Source organism: Oreochromis niloticus, linkage group LG17 (genome assembly GCF_001858045.2).
Source record: "Oreochromis niloticus isolate F11D_XX linkage group LG17, O_niloticus_UMD_NMBU, whole genome shotgun sequence".
Taxonomy (NCBI): Eukaryota; Metazoa; Chordata; class Actinopteri; order Cichliformes; family Cichlidae; genus Oreochromis; species Oreochromis niloticus.
In genome coordinates, this window is record NC_031981.2 from 12,141,725 (window position 1) to 12,156,326 (window position 14,602).

Below are 14,602 nucleotides of genomic sequence, written 5' to 3' on the forward strand. Positions count from 1 at the left end.
TTTATTTATTTATTTATTTTACCGCGTCTGTAACTTTAAAACACCTGAGCCGTATCACATTGCACAGTATTGCACCGGTAGTGCGCCTGTCAGGACAAACTCCGGGAAACAGTGTCCCGTTGTCAAGGAGGGAGGAGTTACATGACGTCTACGCTTTGACGTGGAGTGTATGACGAACGGGGAAATAAAAGTAAACAACGCCTAGGATAACGAAAATGGTTTTCGTCAGTCCCCCAAGCTTAGACGGAACCTGTGATTTTTCTGAGGCTTTGTTGATCATGTATGAAGGCTTTGTTTTCCGATAAGGACAGAGGCAGGCTGAAAACTGGTAAGACACCAGTAGAGTTGAGATGAGTCGGGTGCGGCATCCGCTAATGATAGCTTAGTTCAACATGGCAGTTTCCTGTATTGTATGAAATTGTTTACAGGATGTAATGCTCTCACGACCGTTGCTAAAAACAAGTCCTCAACGTCAGGACTGTCTGACGACCAAAACACCACCTTAGGCCCTCCCCCATACTTTCTTGTATTTTAGTTGCTATTTGCCTAAGTGTGTTGGCGTGTTTTCACTTATTAATTTCAGATTTAGCTATGTTAGCCATCAGATCGTCAGAGGAGGAGTCCACTGAGATTGAGGAGATGGACACCTCAGAGCCCAACTGGTGCTGGTTCTACTTGGCTGAGTGTGGAGTGTGGCATATGTTTGAGGTAGTTCACATGATACCACAACTTTATACACAATAGCAGACTTTGTAACTGGCTTTACTCTGTATGCCCAGCATATCGCCCCTCCTTTGGTCGTATTTTGCCAGACTCTGCAGGTTTTTATTCCCCCCTTTAGCTCATCATCAATACATTTATAGGAAAAAGAAAGGGAAAAAAAACAAAACATTGCCTTGGGTTGATTATAGGGAGGCACAAAAATGGCCATCATGTGCCAGCAAACTGCCATTCTCATTTCCAAACACTACTTAGGTTATGTGTTAAACTGCAATTAAAAGGAATTTAACAATGATGCATCAAAAATCCATGAACACATTTAAAATGTGTTTTCCTGGTTTATCAGTTTCTGACAGCGAGTTACACTCAGCTGTCTTATTTATCCCACCAGTAGCTCAAACCACCAAATATATAAGTGTCGATTTATAAGATGAGCTTTAAGTCAAACCAAAAAATTGATGTTTTTTCAGATAAATTTTAAGCCTTTGACCTAAATAAAGAATCAAGTCTCTTAACTAAGTGTTAATTAACTGATTGGCTGGTTAACTCTTATTTTCCTTTTATTTCCCTGTCAGATTGATCCCAGTGCAGCCTGCTCTGTGACCAGCGCTCAGATTGAGCAGTGCTACAACAGGAACCAGCGTGGTGTGATGGAGTTTTACACAGCCAAGTACACATACAGACTGGACTTCTCAGGTGCAAACTCATGAGTTAATTAAAGTAATTCTAAAGGTACTTTATCCAGGCTGAGAGTGTTAAAGCTTCTTTAAAGGAAATCACGTCACATCAGTTCTATACTGAGGATGAGTTAGTTTTTCTGTTGTTTATTTTGTTAAAGAAATTGCACATGAACACTTAATTGTCATTAAATCCCCAAACAGTTATGCGACAGATAAATGTAACAACAGGAAAGCAACGGCCGATCAAACGCTCCCTCCACTCTGCAACTGGATTTAGGTAAGATTTGATGGTTTGAGTGTACATCCAGAGAGCCTTTTTATATTTTGGTTTTATTTACTTGCTATCACGGAAAAGTTATGTTAAAGGGGTTTAAGAAGACCATGTATTAAATGGAAGTTTAGGGGTCAAGCATCTCTTGTCCTTAAAATCCTGGAAATGAAATTAACAAAAGAAAAGAGAACAATTGCCTTTTGCCCCCCTTTTTTTCTTTTTTCTTTTTTTTGCAAGCGTTGAATTATTTTTGTGTCTGAGCATAAAGCAAACACATCCATTCTCATTCTGATGCAGTGATTTGTTTACTGACTCTTCTCCTTTGTTGATCCTCTCAGGTTTATTTGTGATAATCTCGCTTTGCCTGTTCCCTGTCACTGGGAGAGAATAAACACAGATGAGCCCTATCAGGTGAGTACAGAAGTACGGAAACACATATTATTGTTCCTCTTAGCTTGGTTCACACATTTTTAGTATTGAGATGATACCTTTATGTTCTTCTGATTTCTGATGTAAAAATAGTGACAAACATGGAATAAAAGGTTATGCAGTTGCTACAGAAGCACTGAGACTCTTACACTTCGTTATGCTTTATTTTCAAAAATCAAAGACATGGACTTGGGGTTCTTACAAAAACAGTGCAGACTGGTCAAAACATTTAGAAGGGTGTGCATGTGATTGTATGCAGTGTTTTGTCAGTCCAGAAGTTCCCAACTTTGTTCAGCCTGAGGTCAAACATTTGCAAATGAGAGAGAAAAAGAGGAAAATATATATATAGATATATATCTATATTTGAAACACACTGCAGAAAAAGGTAGAGTTATGTGAGTGTTTCTTGCCTTTGCAGCTCATCCAGCTTGGCAGAGACACATATGAATTTAAAGAAGTAGCCAGACTGTATGAAAGAACAATGGATCATCCAATTAAATCCATCCAGAGGATCCAGAACCTGGATTTATGGGAGTTCTTCTGCAGGTAGAATATTATTTTCTACATTTTTGTGAGGAAAAATGTTTCATTGTACGTACTGCCTTAATTATACTTCATTGCATTCCATTAGTGACACTGGGAAAAATGTAAATTCTAGTTTTCCCAAATTTCCATTAAAGATGCTGGCTTTTTTCTTAGCATAAATTAAAGAATTGAACTGAATTCCATGAATCCACCCCTTTTAGCCGACGTCTTCTTCAAGCTCGTCTCCTGTGCACAATGTGCACTTGTGCTACTTCTAGATCGCTTCGTGGAAATTTCCAGTATGCATCTGTAATTCACACTGGATCACCTGCACTGTGTCAAAAAGGCATCTCTTCAACTTGAATGTAATTTAATTTTCATTTTATAAAGGAAAACAAAGTCTGTTGAATAGGGCAAAGGAAGTAAAACTCCTGCCTTTACAGTGCTGGCTGTGTGGGCATGCAGTGGCATGTTGGCAACTGCTACAGTTCAGGGTGTTTGTGCCAAATTTTTTCTCAAAAATGTCCCAGAAATGTAATGCCAGTTTGACCCCGTGGGACGAATTCACAATGCACTTGTAAGTTTATGTGGTTGAACAAATTAATTCACTAAAAGGCGTCAGTTTATACATATACCTCTTATTTTTATTTATTTATTTTTTTATTACTATGTGCATATTAGTATTGTACAGCACTTTGGTCTACCAGGTGTGTTTTTAAAGTGCTATATAAATAAATGATGATGATGATGATGATGATGATGATGATGAAAACGCTTTGTGATTGGGAAGTTTCTGAGCTGGCTGCTCATTCCGGCCTTCTGAAAAGGCAGAGGACTCTTTTTTTTCTGTTTGATAATAACCATTCAGTGGAACCGGAACCTTATCCACTTCGAAGCCCACGTTTGTACATATTTTCTATACATTGTTAGATCAAGCTTACCTGTATTCCCCACGAGGTGAATATAGTGCAAGGTGACTGGGTCAGAAACAAAAGCTGTTTTCAGGTTTTTTTTCACTTGCTAGCACATCCTAACATGTCAACACACAATAAATTACTGTACTGTTGTTATTATTATTGTTCTTATTGTAAACATATTTATTGAATTTTGTATTCATAAACATCCAACACTTTTAACACCTTGAACACATGGCAGTAAGAAAGCACTAAGAACACAAGACATTCAAAAAACAAATTAAAAAATAATAATAATAATAATAATAAAAATAATATTAATAATACTAAAGGAAATTTAAAAAAATATAAAATAAAATACAAAAAAAAGTACAGGATAGTCTATACTGTATACATTCCCAAATGTAGTTGCATATTTTCATTACTTCACTCTCTCTCTCCAGTTCCTCAATGTCCCCAGTCTTTAATAGCTCCAGAAACATCTTCCAAATGTCAAAAAAGTCTTTTCCTAACCACATAGGTCAGTTTCTATTATTGTTATTGTTTTAATGGTACTTATATTGCGCCTTTCTGCTTAAAATAGTACTTAAAGCACTTTGTATTACAAGTGTCGTTCACACATACATTCATATGCCGCTTTTATCTATACCTAAGCCCTTTCTCACATTCACATTGCGACAGATGTATCAGGGTCAACTCGGGGTTCGGTATCTTGCCCGAAGATAATTCACCATGCAAACTGTAGGAGTCAAGGATCAACCAACTGGCCTTCCAAGTCAGTAGACAATGCGCTCTACCACCTGAGCCACAAGTGCTAGAGACTAGGGGCATTGGTACAAGGTATTCATCTTCACAGCTGACAGCCCACAGCCATTTCCAAACTGTTTAATGCGTGTGAATTTAGTTGAAGTTTGCTTTCTGTACTGTGTGCAAGTGGTCCAAGCAGGCCTTTCAGGAAATGATCTAAAAATAGCAGCAGTACTGGAAGTGATCTAGAGGTGCACAAGGTGAAAATCCTGAATTTCATAGATGGGGCAAAATTAAAATTTTGCTCTTCATGGGAAAAGTTGCTGAACTTTTCACTGATCAAACTTTGTACAGTCATGCAGTATCAAAGTCATTATTTGTTTTATGTTGTCATTCCTTGGTACTCCTCTAAGGAAGAAAACACAGTTGCGAAAAGTCAAGCGAACACTGGATATTGAGGAGCGAATGCTGTTTCATGGCACGGGACACAGCAATATACAAGCTATATGTACATTTAACTTTGACTGGCGGCTCACAGGAAGCCATGGCGATGTCTATGGCAAAGGTAGATCTTTTATGTTGTATCATGAAAGACTTCGCTACTCTCCTTTTGTCCAGTTTTAACATTGCGCTCTTGTCTTTCCTGCAGGGAGCTACTTTGCCCGCGATGCCAAATACTCCAGTAAATTCTGTCACACCACAGGGAAACACAACACCACCTTACAGAGACATGGACTCGCACCACCGATATTTGCGAGTGAGCCGCCCTATAAGACCATGTTCCTGGCCAGAGTGCTTGTTGGAGAATACACAGTTGGTCATCCAATGTACTGCAGACCACCCTCTAAGGATGCCAGTTTCACCAACTTCTATGACAGTTGTGTGGATGATATGGCCAATCCAAAGATCTATGTCATTTTTGACAGTAATCAGATTTATCCAGAGTATCTGATTGAGTTCTACTGATGCCTAAGAAAATGATACCAACTTTTTTTAATAAAGGCTGGAAAAGCTAGGATATGAAATTAGATGACAGGATAATTCATTTCCATGGCTGAATGGAGCATGGGTCATCTAAGTGCCTTTGAAGAAGTTTGGAAAGACAGTAAGGACTTTGTGTCAAATTGTATACTGTACAGCATACGTAATTGGACCCAGAAGTTAGAACGTTTCCATGACTTAAAAAATGCTAACCGAAGACGGTCTTTGTGCTGTTTTTATCTTTAATCCTGAGTCTATGCTTGCTTACTGAATATGTGTGCACATTTGCTTAGATAAAATAAGAGTGGTGCTTGCAGCCTGTAGATCATAGGCAATATCCGACCACCGGCTCCATCACTCCCTCTACTTCCACAGTGCCATACATATGCTTCTTTATAAATCCAAGAACATGCTCTGCTCACTCATTTTGCACCATGTTCTGAAAATCTGTGTCTAGTAGTACCATGTATTATATAAGCATGGATTTTTGTTCATGTTTTTGTCATAAAAACGCTCCTACCTCTGCATTTTTTTTATCTTGCACTTTTCCGCCCTTTCCATGAAAGGGTTTCTAATTGTGTCATATTGACATAAACATGTAAAATGTGTGATGTCGTCCCTGAGCAATTCGTTTCTGTGCATCTTTTCTGACCACTGAGTTTCATTGGGGTTTTCAACCAAGTTTGTCCATCTGTTTTCTAAATTATTTTGGGTCTGTCACGTTCATAACAGAGAAGCAATCAATCATTCACACTCACATCCACATGTATGGCCAAACTAGGATCACAGATTAGCCTAAGATATAATACATTGCCAGAAGTATTCACCTAGCAGTGCAGATATTGAATTAAGGCGTTCCAATCACTTTCATGGCCGCAGGTGTGTAAAATCCAGCACCTAGGCGTGCAGACTGCTTCTACAAACATTTGTGAAAGAATGGATCAATCGCAGGAGATCAGTGAATTCCAGTGTGGTACTGTGATAGGATGCCACGTTTGCAACAAATCCAGTCATGAAATTTTCTCATTACCAAATATTCCATAGTCAACTGTTATTGGTAACAAAATTGCAGCAACTGGTAACAACAGCAACTTAGCCACAAAGTCTTAGGCCACATAAAATCCCACAGCAGATTTAGCCGATGCTGAGGGGCATAGTGCTGCAGAGGTTGTCAACTTTCTGCAGAGTCACCACAGACCTCCAAACTTCATGGCCTTCAGATTGGCTCAGAAACTCAGCATAGAGAGCTTCGTGGAATGGATTTCCATGGCCGAGCTGCTGCGGTGGTTGCCAGGAGAACGGTACTTGTCTGACCTCACTGTGCCAAGTGTAAAGTTTGTTTGAGGAGGGATGATGCTGTGGGGTAGTTCCAGTGAAAGGAACTCATAATGCTTCAGCATACCAAGCCAAGACATTTTGAACAATGACATGCTCCCAACTTTGTGTGAACAGTTTGGGGATGGCCCCTTCCTGTTCCAACATGGCTGTGCACCAGAGCACAAAGAAAGGTCCATAAAGACATGAATGAGGGAGTGTGGTGTAGAAGAATGTGACTGGCCTGCACTGAGTCCTGACCTCAGCCTGATAGAACACCTTTGGAATGAATTAGAGCAGAGACTGTGAGCCAGGCCTTCCCGCCACTTCCTTGCCACAAAGGCACAGGGACGCCCCAGGCAGGATAAACCCTATTGCTGTGAGGTGATACCACTGCATCACCGTGTTGCCTCCAATGAAGTTAATTTTTAAAATTGTAACAATTCAACATTGAATTTAATTTCCAAGTCATCTGGGTTTGATGTTAAAACCTGAATAATGCAGGTTTATTTTTGCACTTTGTGTAATTAAAAAAAATGTGCTCAGCACACTTGTTGTACTGTAATGTAAAATTACTTTTCTGTCTGCATTTGTTCAATTAGTTGTATGACCATGTTTGTATGTGTTTTCGACCTGCACAAGGTGATACCACAAGGTGGTGCACTTGTGGTACTTTGAGTTTATTTATATTAAATGTATGGGGGAAAAAACATCTCACAGCTATGAGTGTGTTAAGCTATACATGTCTGTAATTTGCATGTCACAATTAATAAACTTTTCAATTTAAATACATAAAATAATTATTGTAGACCATCTTTCAGGCTAGAAGACTGATAACTAATTATACTGTGCATACAGTGTCATGTGATCTACTTTGTTTTCTAGGGCTAGGTAGAAGGTGTGTCTATGAATGAGCTTTGAGTGATGAGGAGTCAGAAACACCAGTAGTTAAGTCATAGAGAGGAAGCAGGTTACTTTTTCAGCTTTTTCTTGATATAATCAGTTGAATTTCTGACAACAAGAAACAACAACAACAAAAAATGTTGGAAAATACAGAAGAGGATATGGATACATCTGACACCCCTGGGTGCTGGTATTACCTGGCTGACTATGGACAGTGCAGCCAGTTTGAGGTAACTTGTTTATTTCTTTAGACCACACTATGTGGTTAATTTTTCAGCCTTTTTCTGTGATATAATCAGTTACATTTCTGACAACAAGAAACCACAACGACAAAAAATGGGGGAAAATACAGAAGAGGATATGGATACATCTGACACCCCTTGCTGGTGGTATTACCTGGCCGACTGTGGACATTGGCACCAGTTTGAGGTAACTTGTGTATTTCTTTAGACCACACTACCTGGTTATGTACTGTAAAATAAAGCTTACTTTTCTACTTTCTTGTCCTTTTCTGTAGGATGACCACAATCTCACCCTTAGCAGTGAGGATGTTGACACGTTTTACCTGAAAAACTCCAAGGATATTTTAAACACATCTTCTTTCAGTTACAGGATTGATTTCTCTGGTAATTTTGCGCATTTTCATGCTCACAGTCTTCATTCACACATTAAGAACTTGGCTCAGATTAATACATGTGTTTCTGTGTAGAAATGCTACTGACAGACCTCACCACAACGAGGCAAAAAAGAATCAAGAGGAGTTACAACACTGAAAAAAGGTACAATTTTTATATTCTCAATTGTAACAGCAGTGAGGTTTACAAGTTAGTGTCAGTATAGTTTCTATCAAAATGAAAGTGAAAGTTTCAGCACAATGGAAACTTAACTCTCCTCCCGCAGGTGTTCCTGTTTCAGCCTCCCTTCCTGGGAATCATTTGATCCCGAATCGCCATACCAGGTGACAAAAATGTTACTTAATGTCCAAAATATCTACAGCTAGAGCACAAATATACAATACAGTTAGAAGCATAGATTAAAACCGCAGATATTTCAGCAATAACTGGTTTCTGATACTTTTTAAAGTTAATCCCTCTGAGTGAACACTCCCCCGAGTATCAGACAGTGGAACATTATGTAAAGACTGATGGGGTGTTGGGCAAAACCATTCTGTCAATCAACAGGATACAGAATTTGGATCTTTGGGAATTATATTGCAGGTAAGTTAAGTTTTACACTATGTTTTTTGTTAATAATTTCTTTTCTTTATTACCATTATTTTTCTATTTGCATCAAAGGAAAAAGAAACAGCTGATGAGGATTCAAGGCATTCAAGAAATTCAAGAGAAACAACTCTTTCATGGGACCGATATTAAAAATGTGGATTACATTTGCAAGTATAACTTTGATGTACGGTTAGCTGGACAACATGGCAGCACATATGGCAAAGGTAAATTCATTGTTTTGATAAAGGTGCAAATCTGAATTTCGAACTCTTCACCATTTCTTCTCTCTTTTTTCTTCTCAGCTGATCTAAGTTTCTTTTTTTACGTAGGAATTTATTTTGCCAGATATGCAGCATATGCCGACGGATACAGTAAGAGCAGCTCGAAACCACTGCCAGTTTATGGTGGGGAAACACAACGTGTACACTCTGGAAAAACTAAAATTATATTTTTGGCTCGGGTGATGACTGGAAAACCAGTTGTTGGACGATCTCATTTCCAAAAACCCGATCATGGGAGTCCCGAAAACTTGCATGACAGCTGTGTTGATGATGTCTCTCATCCTAATATTTTTGTCATTTTTGATCCAAATCAAATATATCCGGAGTATGTGATTCAGTACAGCTGAGCGCAACATGTGCAAGATCAACATGGCTACCTCAAACGGTACATTTCAAGCATAACTCCTGATGGCTTCGATGAAGTTTTTACAGCATTTTGACAACATTTTTAACATTTTTTTGACAAATTTGCAATAAACTAGGTCGTTTTCAGCAAGACAATCAGTCAGCAAAGTTATCTTTACATTTCATTACTTTGGATCAGAAGTACTACTAAAAATGAGTTTACTTACCAGGTGCTACTGCTTATTATTAGAATAGTTGAATATAATACTTGTGGTCATGTAATGTAGATTCCCATCTAATTTATTTCTATTTAATTTAGTAATAATATAGCTTCATAAATAAATAAATACGCCAGCAGAACCAAATCAAAGTCTGCATGTGTGTTTATTCCTGTTCTGATGTTGATGTTTGTATTTGTGCTGGACATAACATTCGCAAGCATTTTAAAATAACATGTGCGAGGTTAAGGAAATTAAATTCTAAGCTCATGTAGCTTGTTGTTGTTCATCTGTTTTACATATATGTGGACAAAAAAGCTTTTATAGGGCTCTGTGCAGGATGTGGAAAAACAACATATGATTCAGTTACTTTAGAAGCATCTTTAGCAGCAATAACTTGAAGTAATAATTTTCTGTTTGATTCCGTCAGTCTTTCACATAAGAAATTGAAATTGTGAAGAGATTTTGACCTACTCTTCTTTACAGAGTTCCTTCACTTTTGAGGTTTGGGGGCAGTTATTTATGTTCAGCTCTCTTAAGGTCACGACACAGTATTTCATTCACCTTGAGTTCTGGTCTTTGACTAGACCACTGGAAAACCTTTATTCTTTTCTCTTTTTTAGCCATTCTGTTGTAGATTTGGCTTGGCTTGGGATTGTAGTGTTGCACTTACCCAACTTTGACCAGGCTTTAGTTGGAGGACAGATGGCCTCACATTTCACTCTAGTACACTTTGGTATACAGAGTCAATGACTGCAAGGGTCCCATATACTGTAGCTACAAAATAAGCCAGAATCATCACCCCTCCCCCACAATGCTTAACAGTTAGTATGAGGTGTTTGTATTGATATGTTTTCACCAATTTCACCCTCTTGTTGTTGGGATAGACTCCAGCCCCCCTGTGGCCCTGAATTGGATAAGCTGAAGTGGATGGATGGATGGATGGATGGATGGATGGGTGTTTTCAACAAATATTGCTGTGCAATATTGCTAAACATCTCCATTTCAGTCTCATCTGTCCAAAGGACTTTGTTACAGAGGTCTTGTGGCTTGTTCAGAAAAAAAACTCCAAACAAACCATACTGTTCAGTCTTTTTCTAAATGTACTGTCATGTAATTATACAAAAAATGTCTCATTCTAGGAGAATTTTTATTTTACGACATCGGAAAAGTTAATAGTCTATTGAGATTTTAAATATTTTCATGCTATAAGCACAGTAACCTATACACAGATATTCATTTTGTGAGATTTTGCCAGCTGTGCATGTTGAGAACCAAACCTGCACAATCAATATATATCAAAGAGAACATCTGTGCCCATCTGCCCGAGCAGTAAAACAGCATTAAGCACAAAATCTTCCTTATGTGAAAGAACTCACCATTACATGTGTTATAATATTTCTAAATTGGTACAGTTAAGGCTACGAAACGCGCGTTCATTATAGAAGTTTCTGTTTCACCACGAAACAGAAACGTCACTTGAAAACCTGTTTCACAGCTATATGCTGTATATTTTTATAACCATACATGTCACAACAAGCATTTTCCATTCACACCCAAAGCAAATACTCCCCCATGCCAACAAGAAGTTTCAATGAAATAAAACATAAACGGTCATGCCCCCACTCTACACACACCCTCTGCTTTGTTAAACACGTGCTTAAAATGATTAGCTGTAGTTTACCAAAACTGCCAGGAGAGGTTGCTGTTGATACAGTTTTCATTCATTCTTGGCACAGGTCAGCATCAGTTGGTCCGCATTAGATGTATCAGTTTTTCTTGGCAGTTTATTTTTACTATTATAAGTGGAAAGAACATTAACTGAATTACCAGATTTAGATTTACAATTTTAAGGTACTTAACTTTTCATTTCATGCAACTTTATCCTTCCGTTCCACTACATTTATTTGCAAAATTGGGCTACTAGTTAGTTTGGAGGATTTTTCAATGTAATTTAGACCTTTGGTTTCCAACATTTCTGACTTGTGCCCCCTTAAAGGTCCGACATATCTGCGAGTTTCTAATAGCCACACAAAAGAGGTTACTAAAAAGAGATACTATACTGTACATCAATCACAGGGATCACATTTTATGCAGAACAAGTGTTATATATTCTTTTAAGTCTTCAATAAAAAAATTTCTTAAATCTTTTTTTAAAAAAGGTTTCTGTAATGGTAATCTATCAATATGTGCAAGATCTTTAATGAAAATTTTATTTTTAATGCTAAATCTTTAAAAAAAAAAATTAAATTACCAATTTAAGAACAGTAAACAATATTTTTATTATTATTTCATTTTTTGATTAAGATGTCAAATTACAGTTATTTGCTCACAATACTGAACAAAAAATGTGTTAGTGGTTTAATGATTTATGGCGGGAAAGCACAACTTGTTGACATTATTGCACGTTTTTAAAAATACTGATGAAATTCAGTTTGCTGATACACAAAATAAGGAACTGCCCATGTGCCTTTCCCCTACTCCCATATGTTTGCTGCCAGGTGAAGTGGAGAAGGTCAAACCGTTTATCTGACCCTGCCTCATTTTCATACCCATAGTGTGGTTTTTAGTAGTTTAACAGTGTTTCCAGCTGTTGCTCCCAAAATATCTGGCAATAATCGAACCTCCCGCACACACATGCAGCCCTCATGTGTGAATCCCTTTCATCTCCTGAAACACAAACAGTTTCTTACAGTTAATTGGCGGTTGAGTGTAAAGTACAGTAAGAAGCACAGATGGCCTTGACTAAATTAGACAGGGGCCGATTTGTCAGCTGTAGAGTCAGATTTTTAATTCTAGTGTGACATAAGAAGTAAAAGAATTTTTCATTTTTTGTTGAATAACATACGGGGAAAAATTAATTTTATATTGTTTGGTAAGTTTGTGTGGCTGTGCCCTAATTGGATGGACCTGTTCCCAGACAGAGCCGGGTCATCAGCGCTCATGAAACTATTTGACATGAATTAATTGGTCCTCTGGGTATGATGGACTCATTCAATCCAGCAGATGGTGTTTCAACACTAATGTCTTTCGACACATAATAAGCACATACTTTATTCTGTGCTGTTATTCTTCTTATTACATAACAAAATATGTCCTCACAGACTTACGCTAACTTGGAATGCACACTTTAAAATGTTAGAAACTAGGACTTTGAGTTCATTCAACTCAATAAGTGAGTCAAGTTTGATATCCTCTTAAATATTTACAGCTTGGTGTGCTCAGAGAGTCTGGCATGTGATTACAAAGTCTTTGATGTCTGCTTGATCAGATGATATCAACATGTTGAGTTTATGAAAAGACCAACTCTAATTAGTGGATCAGTATTTGTGTGTGTGTGTGTGTGTGTGTCAGTGAGAGAGGGGAGAGACTGAGACTGTGGCACTATTCACTTCTAATGAAACCAAGAGTAGGTAACAGGGTTGAAGAGAAAATTACATTTCAGTTCTCAAATACTCGACATTGTTGAGAGTCTTCATGAGATGGAGTAAATTCTGGAATGTGGTACTTGATAATTCTATTTTGGTCTTGGATGCTCTTTAAAAAATGAAAAAAACTTAATTTAGCTTTATTTTATTTTATTTATCACATTGACCTTTTCAGAATGTCAGAGATGGTCCCGGAGCTACCTGAGCTGGGGCATGTCGTGGTCATGGTCATTCCATTAATAAAAAGGAGAGCTGATGCTGCCATATTGCAAGCCCCGGTCTAAGCAGCAATGATCCAGCTGGGAGTGAGGAAAACTCCACCTGCTGACTGACTGTCCAGCATTCTCCTGGATGATCTACTCCCCCCCCCCAAAAAAGTGTTGCAATAGGAACTGTTTGCTCCTACTGTCCCGTACCAGTATGTCCTGAGCATAGCATGAGGCAAAGTGTGTACTTTAACTATATGTGAAGTCTGTTTATCTATGGTTGTTGTCCAGTATCAAAAGTAAAAGTGCTCATTATGTGGAGTGACACTTGTCAGACTAATATACATATTATTTAGATCCAAAAACCACATGATATTAACTGATCATAATTATAAATTTATTCATGTGTATCTCTAATGCTGCAGCTCCTAATGGTTTTATTGCACATACCATATAATACTGGATAGTATGACCTATAACAACACAGTTTATCACCAAAACAGTCAACTAAAGGTTTAAAATAAAAGTGCAGACAATAAAACCAAAATATATTTGAGTAAAAGCAGAAATTATAATCTGAAAATCCCTAAAATACGATCCCCCACCCCCCACCACTGCAAAGGAAGAGCTCACAAGGGCCCTGGACTGATTTAGCAGCTCCTGGGTCCAAACCAGATGGAAGCTAAGTACAGCCTGGAGAGGAGACACAAACTAATTAATTCAATACAAAGGTTAAAACTAGCATTTTTAATCAAACTCATGATTAAAATTTCATATCTGGCATGGCAGCAACAAACATACAATACAGCTATGTTAAAAGTATTGTGTTTAGTGTTGTGTGGGCCACAGAAGGTTGGTCATGCCAGTAACAGCAGGTCAGAAATGTGCAACTTCACGACAAGCATTATGTACAGAAAAAGCACAGAGTGGACACAGAGTCAATAAATATGAAGACTGGAGTGGTGCAGTGGGAGATCCCACAGCAGCAGGGGCCTGAAGCAGCATAACTAAGATAATGGAGGAACAACTCCAAGAGGGTGCCTGTCTCTTAAACTAGCAGTTGGTTACACAAGAGAAGACCCTGATGGCTGAATGCTATTGATATATATCTTCATTCCTAATGCTTTATGGTAATTCTTGTATTCAGCTGCTGTTCATATGGCATTTTATATACCAGCATCCTGACATATAGTACTAACCTGTCACTTCTCAGAATACTTGTGGAAGACTTATTACACTTCGCACTAGTCTTGCTATACCAGCTCTGTCTTTAATTAGTCTTGTCAGCTCAAGTGCAAATCTAGCCTCGGGGGCTTGGTACGTACTTGCTTGAGCTAACACTCATATTGTGACTCCATTTTTTAGGGGAAAGGTTTAGTGTTCTGGACAAATGTGTTTCTATGACATTTGTTGAGGT

The 14,602-nt window shown here is 38.1% G+C and overlaps 2 protein-coding genes across 4 annotated transcripts; both read left to right on the forward strand.

The window, feature by feature from the left end:
- Positions 1–136: 136 nt before the first annotated feature.
- Positions 137–7,116, forward strand: LOC100707536 (poly [ADP-ribose] polymerase 11). 3 transcript variants are annotated; one of them, XM_013271228.3, is made up of 8 exons: positions 137–328; positions 584–708; positions 1,296–1,416; positions 1,602–1,677; positions 2,010–2,082; positions 2,519–2,646; positions 4,704–4,851; positions 4,936–7,116. In XM_013271228.3, the coding sequence occupies exons 1-8, from the start codon at positions 283–285 to the stop codon at positions 5,236–5,238; spliced, it is 1,020 nt and encodes a 339-aa protein (XP_013126682.1). In that variant the 5' UTR covers positions 137–282; the 3' UTR covers positions 5,239–7,116. The 3 variants fall into 3 exon arrangements, with proteins under 3 accessions (XP_013126682.1, XP_003445048.1, XP_013126683.1); XM_003445000.5 differs by having other exon boundaries at positions 4,700–4,851; positions 4,936–6,500; XM_013271229.3 differs by lacking the exon at positions 584–708 and having other exon boundaries at positions 142–328; positions 4,700–4,851.
- A 385-nt stretch (positions 7,117–7,501) lies between these two features.
- On the forward strand, positions 7,502–9,486 carry parp11 (poly(ADP-ribose) polymerase family member 11). The gene is made up of 8 exons (XM_003444999.4): positions 7,502–7,714; positions 7,803–7,913; positions 8,002–8,110; positions 8,194–8,263; positions 8,385–8,442; positions 8,568–8,701; positions 8,780–8,931; positions 9,037–9,486. The coding sequence occupies exons 1-8, from the start codon at positions 7,622–7,624 to the stop codon at positions 9,333–9,335; spliced, it is 1,026 nt and encodes a 341-aa protein (XP_003445047.2). The 5' UTR covers positions 7,502–7,621; the 3' UTR covers positions 9,336–9,486.
- Positions 9,487–14,602: the final 5,116 nt, after the last annotated feature.